The sequence below is a fragment of the Monodon monoceros genome, unplaced genomic scaffold, assembly GCF_005190385.1.
Source record: "Monodon monoceros isolate NGI ecotype Baffin Bay Population unplaced genomic scaffold, NGI_Narwhal_1 Super_Scaffold_18, whole genome shotgun sequence".
NCBI lineage: Eukaryota > Metazoa > Chordata > Mammalia > Artiodactyla > Monodontidae > Monodon > Monodon monoceros.
The window spans coordinates 68,813,854-68,820,769 of NW_021703774.1; the positions used below are offsets into that span (position 1 = coordinate 68,813,854).

The following is a 6,916-nucleotide window of genomic DNA, read 5'->3' on the forward strand; positions in this document are numbered from 1 at the left end:
AAAAGTCCTCGAGTTATTTTATTGCTGTATATAGAAGTCAGTTAATGCCCCCTGGACTCCCCTTCCGTCACCTAGCAGTGGCTGCCTCGTCTGCCGGGGCTCGCGAACCACCGCGGGTCCGAGGGTCGTAGCCGCGCACCGCCACCGGGTGCGCCACCACTTCCCCTCCCCGACGCCGGGACAGCCGGGATCCTCGGCCTGCAGCCCTCGGCCGAGAAGGCGGGTCAGGAGGGACTGCTCCTCGTCTGATGGAAGCGGAGGCTCGCGGGAAAGGGGCGGCGAGAGACCCCCTGACACGACTCCCAGGCTTTGTCGCGCGCGCTGGAGGGGGCGCTGTGGGCCCCTATTCGGAGTAGCAGTAGGTCCCGTAGGCCGCCTGCTGGGGTCTGGGGAAGCCGAAGCTGCGCACTCCGGGATCCGGGAGGCCTCCGCAGCGCGGCCGAGGCGTGGTGATGGGGAAGCGCACGCTGCCATCGGCCAGCCAGCCGCCGTCGCATTGGTCCAGCCCGGAGAACTTCCAGGCTGCATAGAGGTGCCCGACCTTGGCCACCACGGCCCCGCGCCGCCGGCACGCCGCGTGGGCTTCAGACAGCGTCAGCCGCCCCGGCACGAAGAACACTTGGCCTGGGGACCGAAGCGGGTCACCGACTGATCCAGAGAAGGGCCAGTCGGGGCGCAGCGGGATTCGGACTCCCAGGGAGCAGAGTCGGGGGGGCAGGTGTGGTCGGGTGGGTCCGAGCTTGGGTAGGAGGAGTGGGAGTAACGAGACTGGGGGTGCGGGTGAGGTTGCGGGAGACAGGCTGGAGCCTGGGTGGGCGGAGTGACGGAGGGGCGAGGCCTTCAAGAGACCACGGAGCTGGCCCGGGATCTCAAGCCACTTGCCTTCTACCTTCCCGGCCCCATCCTTCAGGTCCGGGTCCTGGCCCCGCTCGCCCCGCCCCGCCTCATTCACAGGCTGAATCCTCCTCCTTCGCAGCCGGTCAGGCCACGCCCCCTCCGGTGCTGAGGCTGGCTAGCCCCGCCCCCTCACCTGACAGCTCAGAGGTAAAGCAGAAGGCGTCGTAGCGGTCGCGCTTCCGGTCGCGGGGCCCGTAGCTGCGGATCCCGGGCCGACCTGGGCCACCGCACGGAGCGCGCGCCGTGAGCACAGGGTAGCGCACGGAACCCTCGAGCAGCCAGCCCGCGTTACACCAGTCCAGACCCTCGGTCCACGCTGGGGGGAGATGGCGGGGGGTGGGGGTTGTGTAGGGCGATTAGAGGCGTCACAGGCGGGAGCAGACCCGGAGTTCGCCTCCACTGGGGTCCACGTGACAGCCCGGAGGGCGCCTGGGCGGTGCCGGGGTTCGGCCGCTCACCCTGGTACAGCTGGGCGTAGGTGGCCAGGCGTCCGTCTTGCTCCTCGCACGCCTGCTTCGCCTCGTAGTAATTGAACTGGTACCTGCCCCGGCTGGGCTGGTACGGAAACACCACACCTGGGGGGTGGCAGACAGCCTGGGGAGGGCAGGCAGAAGGAGAGGGGGAAGGAAGGGCGGTGCAGCCTAGGAAAAAGGGCTAGGGGGACCCCAGGAGCAGGCGGGGGAGAGGCTGGGGAGGAGCCCTGGGAGGCCTGAGATGAGACAGCCGAGCCACCCCTGGAGAGGAGCGGGGCAGTAACCGAAGGGCCTCACCCTCCAGGCGAAGGGTCAGCGCCACACTCTCGTCCTCGATGCCATTGATGAGCTCACAGCGGTACCGGCCCTCGTCCTCCAGGCGCACGCCCGCGATGACCAGGGAGGCGTCTAGCCGATGCCCCCTTCGCATCCTGGCACGCCCCCCCAGGGGCCCGTAGCCCCGGGCGTGCAGTCCGTTGGTGATGAGGATGGGCGTTTCCTGGAGTTCCCCCGGCTCCACTTTGCTCCAGCGCACCTTGTAGCTGGGAGGCGGGGCGCCCAGGACGCAGGGCAGCGTGGTCGTGGCCCCACGACGAGAGTGAATGACCTCGTGGATGGGGGGCAGGAGGTAGTGGGGGCCAGGGTGGGGCGCTGAGCAGAGGGGGCCACAGTGGCAGGAACCCCCGACCCTCAATGCCCCAAGTGCCTACCCAGATCCCCTTACCCCAGGCTCCCCCAACCCTCTCCTCCATTGCTCACTCAGCAATGACTCTCAGCCCCAGAGTATCTCCAACAGCTGCCCTTTCCACTTTCCCCACCACTGTTCCCCAGATTCTGGGCAGAGCTAAGGTCTTACCTGAGTCCCCCAGGGCTCTGTGGAAGGTGGTGAAGGCCCAAGGGAGAAGGAAGTGGCAGAGAGTGGGGAGACTGACCCTGCCTTGCATGATGGGGAGTCAGCCCAGCACAGTCTGCAGGGCACAAAGGGTGAGCATTCCTTAGGACTAAGGGCATGGGGTGGAGGAAACAGGGTAGATCTCCCATCAGGGATTCCTGAGAGGGGACTGTCCAGCTGGAAGCCATGAGGGCAGAAAAAGGGGCTGAAGTTGTTCGCAAAAGGAAGGTAATGGGGGAGGGGCAGTAACTAACTCCACTCCCTGCCAGGCCTCCTGAGCCCATCCCTCCTCCTCTCTCACATCCCTGCAGTCAGCAGGTCCTAATTTAGCACCTCCTCTACCTATCCATTCTCAGCACCAGTTGTACTTCCCAAGTCTCGCCTTCTGGATGGCCAGCTGTGGTCTCTGTCCTCTCCCAATACCCATTCTTCATCTGAAGCCAGAGTAAATATGGTCTTGTCACTCTCCTGCTGAAAACAGTGACTCCCCATTGCCGTGAGGATCAAATCCAGTGTCCGAACCCAACTTCCAAGGCTCTCTGTGATCCAGCTTCTCCCAGCACCTCCAGCATTGCCCCCCCCCCCACCCTACCCCTCACTACCTGTGCCCTCTGCGCTGTGCTCCAGACATGTTCTGGCTCCAACACAGTCCAAGTTCACCCTCACCTTCTTCTTACAGGCAATCAGTTTGGGCCTCACCTCCTCTGAGAAACCTTTCCCCTCCCCTCCACTTCATCACGCTGTAGTGCACTGTGATCTACTCCTCTGGTTCCCCTACTGTCTTGGACTGGGGACTTTTTTTTCTTACAAGTAGTTCTATTAACAGCTAAATTAGCAGTGTGGATCTGAAACTAATACATATGCATATGTAGACTATGTCGGTGAGCTTTCCAGTAATTATCAAGTATAAAATTATAAGGCTATTAAAAATGATTTCAGGGCTTCCCTGGTGGCGCAGTGGTTGAGAGTCTGCCTGCCGATGCAGGGGACACGGGTTTGTGCCCCGGTCCGGGAAGATCCCACATGCCGCGGAGCGGCTGGGCGCGTGAGCCATGGCCTCTGAGCCTGCGCGTCCGGAGCCTGTGCTCCGCAGCGGGAGAGGCCACAACAGTGAGAGGCCCGCGTACCGCAAAAAAAAAAAAAAAAAAAAAAGATTTCAAACACAATTGTCTATTTCAGTCGTTGATTTTCCCCCCTTCTTTATTCTATCCTTTATCACCTTGGCCATTTTTTTTAGAATTAGACTAAAGACCCCTTAACCTAGTTTTATTCCTTTTTGAGATCTGATTCCCCCACTTCCTAATCGCATGACTTTGAACAAGTTGCTTAACCTCTCTCTGCCTCAATGTCCTCACCAGTAAAATGTGGTGAATAGCAGCACACCTACCTCACTGAGCAGTTGTGGGGATTAGAAGAATGTATGTAAAATGCTTCAATAGGTCCTGATATCTAGTAAGGGCTATGTATATGTTAGCTGTTATCTGCAGCTCCCGGCATAGTTTCTGGCACACAGTAGGTGCTAAATAAATATGTGTGTTAATGAATGAGCTCACATTAAGGACTTCTGGGAAGGAGAGCAGGGACACGGCAAGAGGAAGGCAAGACTGAGGAAGGGTCGGAAAGCTAAGGAGCTGGACTCCGTCTTCTTGCAGATGAAGGCCAGAGCTGAGCATGCAGAAGAGACAGGGTTTAGGTGCAGAAAGGACTTCCCAATGGTTAAAAAGGAAAGCATCTGGGACAGGGACCTGAGCGAGAGAACACATCTCCTGTACAGGAGAACCTGGTAAGCACAGTGATAGTGGGAACTGAGACCGATTGAGGGACCCATAGTAATGACAGCCAGCACCAACACGTTTAAAGTTTAACGTGCCTGAAACTGCTCTAGGCACTTTACATGTACACTTTTATATCTACTCCCCTTAGCAATCCTATGAGGTAGGAACAACTGTGGATCCCGTTTTTATATGCTCAAAGGTGCTCACATGTCAGGATACTTGAGTGAGGTCACACAGCTAGTAAGAGGAGGGGTTTTGTGGGACTTGAACCCAGACTTGACATGAGGTTCAAGCTCTTAGTCACTGATCTGTCTTTCTGTTTCTCAAAGCAGGCGCACACATATCTTCTTCATACCCTTTACAGAGAATGAGAGCGCGGCTAACAGCTCCAGTGCCTCCCCCCACCTTTTTTTTTCCCACTTAAAAGGTTTTTTTAAGCTAAATATTCATAATTTTTATGAGACACTTTTAGGTATAGAATAAAATTATTTCACTGATAATTATTTTATGAACATTCTGATCAACAGTACTGTGTAAGATACTTTGACACTGACCTGTTAGAAGTGGGCCTCTTCACAGAGATGGAGGGAGCAGTGACTGGAAGCTTTTTGTCCTGCTGGAGGAAGAGGCTCCAGGTGAAGGAGTTGCCTGGGCCCCTGGGAGGTCCAAGCATCTAAGAGCCCCAGGACTTGGACCCCTGATCATCGTACTCTCTCCTTTCACACCTTTGAGGAAAGGCTTCTGCCCTGAGTTCAAAGAAATCAAGGTACCAAAAACTCCCCCACTCATCACTCCACTAAGCCAGGCTAAGTGACTAGGGTCCAGCTCTGTGGCCAGGCACCGTGTCTGTGGCACTCACTGTCCTGGGCTCAGGGGAAGACACGGCTTAGGAAGAGGCATGGGAACCCATGAAGAGGGATGGAGTAAAGGAGGCAACCCAGGAATAATTACCTGGAATAGTGTGGAGAATGGGATGCCTCGTTTCTTCTAGATGCTCTTAGACCAGAGAAAGGATGGATTAATGGGTGGGTATAAGAATGTTGGACTGATGGGCATGGAGTGAACTACAAATGAGGCTCAAAGATCCATAAGTGTCAAGTTCCAGCTGCCTCCACTTTTCCATACGGGCCTACTCTGCGTAGCACCACTCCACCTCCCCCAACAAAGCCCTCACCTCTGCACTCCGGTGCCTGGGTGCGCATTGCCTATGGGAAGAGGCTCTCAAGGTGGGAATCAGACTTCCAGGACCTCCAGTTGCTTCAGAAAACCTGACCCCTTCTGTCCAGCTCCCCTGTCTGTCATCTGTCTGTCCTTTCCTTCTCTGTCTCCACCCCATCGGAAGCACAATTTCCCATTGTCTCCTTCTTTTCCCCTATTGTTGAATAACAGGGGCCCTTTCTTTATCCTGTGGGTAATGGCAACGAAATGTCAACAGCTGGGGATGTGGGATGCAGGACCGGCTGGCACATGCCACCGGAAAAAGGGCCTGGGTGGAGGCGGGCTCAGAACAGGAACTGACATCCCCAAGGAGGAGAAAATGGGGAGAGGGAGAGAGAAGTTTTGTGAGAAGGTTGAAATGAGGTCTCCCTCAATATTCAAGCTTCACGGCTCTGAAGAGATTTTGTGTAAGGCCGGGGAAATGGCTGAACTCCACGGAGAGCAGAGCGAGAAGTCAGCATTGCACGGGGAGAGATGGAAATTAGATAGCACAGAGGATTTTGCTGTCTCTGGGAAGGACATGGGAATTTCTGAGGATGGAAGGATTTTGGAAAGTTCTCCAAGAGAAGGCATCGTATTTGTTCCCTAGTTCCCCATCGCCTCCTTCAGCAGATGGATAATCTTAAAGTTCTCAAGAGAAAGGAGATCCTTAACCTCCCCGAGTGAAGGTTCACTTCTCTAAAATCCCTCTTATTAGGAAGTTCTTTTGGAAGTCTAAACTCCTACTGGAGTTTAAGCTCATTTTTTATTTATTTTTTTAAATTTTATTTATTTATAAGAGGTATGTGGGCCTCTCACTGTTGTGGCCTCTCCCATTGCGGAGCACAGGCTCTGGACGCGCAGGCTCAGCGGCCATGGCTCACGGGCCCAGCCGCTCCACGGCATGCGGTATTCTCCCGGACTGGGGCACGAACCCGCGTCCCCTGCATCGGCAGGCGGACTCCCAACCACTGCGCCACCAGGGAAGTCCTAAGCTCATTCTTTAAACCTTTCTATTGAGATATAATTTACATACAACAAAGTGCAGATCATAAGGGTACAGCTCAATAAATGTTGACATGTGTACACACCCTGTAACTACCCAGCCCCAGATTAAGATATAGAAGGTTTCCAACACCCAGAATAAGTGCATTTCTTTTTTGTTTGCTGTCAATGCAAAGGGAGCACTCCCTCCATAAATAACCATTTAGAAATGTTTCGAGCTTCAAATCGCCTCTTGCCCTTCTTTTCTCTCTGCAACCCAACATCAGTGGCTTCACGTTACTAAATCCTACACTTTCAGGATCCTTAGCTTCCTCATTTACCAGAGGGAAGGGAAAGTGACTTGTCCAAGACCACACAGAATGCAGTTGTTGAGTCAAGCCTAGAACGTTCTGCTTTTCCGGCTAATCCCTCTTCCACTCCTCTCCTCGACCCTCCGAGTCAGCCCCGGAGCTGCAGGGTCTTCACTGGGGCCATATTTGACAGCATGGAGCCCACCCCGACGGTGCTCTTTAAGGATTGGATTGACTTTTTCCTGTCCGCTCCATCCTTTCCTAAACCCTTCCCTCTTCCTCCCAGAGAGAAGGACAAACGAGAACAGACAAATAGCCGCCTGTCTCCTCTGCCAGGACACCATGATCCCGCGCATCTGATTGGCTTCCGCCCAATACAAACAAACA

The 6,916-nt window shown here is 55.3% G+C and overlaps 1 protein-coding gene across 3 annotated transcripts; it reads right to left on the minus strand.

Moving 5' to 3' along the window:
• Nucleotides 1-5,458, minus strand: HAPLN2 (hyaluronan and proteoglycan link protein 2). Of its 3 annotated transcripts, XM_029229887.1 has the most exons (8): nucleotides 5,212-5,359; nucleotides 4,989-5,033; nucleotides 4,592-4,650; nucleotides 2,227-2,338; nucleotides 1,668-2,021; nucleotides 1,356-1,472; nucleotides 1,031-1,213; nucleotides 5-624 (listed from the first exon to the last, which is right to left on the minus strand). In XM_029229887.1, the coding sequence occupies exons 4-8, from the start codon at nucleotides 2,312-2,314 to the stop codon at nucleotides 344-346; spliced, it is 1,023 nt and encodes a 340-aa protein (XP_029085720.1). In that variant the 5' UTR covers nucleotides 2,315-2,338; nucleotides 4,592-4,650; nucleotides 4,989-5,033; nucleotides 5,212-5,359; the 3' UTR covers nucleotides 5-343. The 3 variants fall into 3 exon arrangements, with proteins under 3 accessions (XP_029085721.1, XP_029085720.1, XP_029085719.1); XM_029229888.1 differs by lacking the exon at nucleotides 4,989-5,033 and having other exon boundaries at nucleotides 1-624; nucleotides 4,592-4,653; nucleotides 5,212-5,305; XM_029229886.1 differs by lacking the exon at nucleotides 4,989-5,033 and having other exon boundaries at nucleotides 6-624; nucleotides 4,592-4,734; nucleotides 5,212-5,458.
• Nucleotides 5,459-6,916: the final 1,458 nt, after the last annotated feature.

What these genes read in the sequence shown, in the direction of transcription:
- HAPLN2 (XM_029229888.1), bottom strand. Translation starts at nt 2,314, where the DNA reads ATGCAAGGCAGGGTCAGTCTCCCCACTCTCTGCCACTTCCTTCTCCCT. An exon ending in CTACGCCCAGCTGTACCAGG is followed by an intron (nt 1,214 to 1,355) that starts GTGAGCGGCCGA and finishes ATCTCCCCCCAG; the next exon opens with CGTGGACCGAGGGTCTGGAC. An exon ending in CTTTACCTCTGAGCTGTCAG is followed by an intron (nt 625 to 1,030) that starts GTGAGGGGGCGG and finishes TTCGGTCCCCAG; the next exon opens with GCCAAGTGTTCTTCGTGCCG.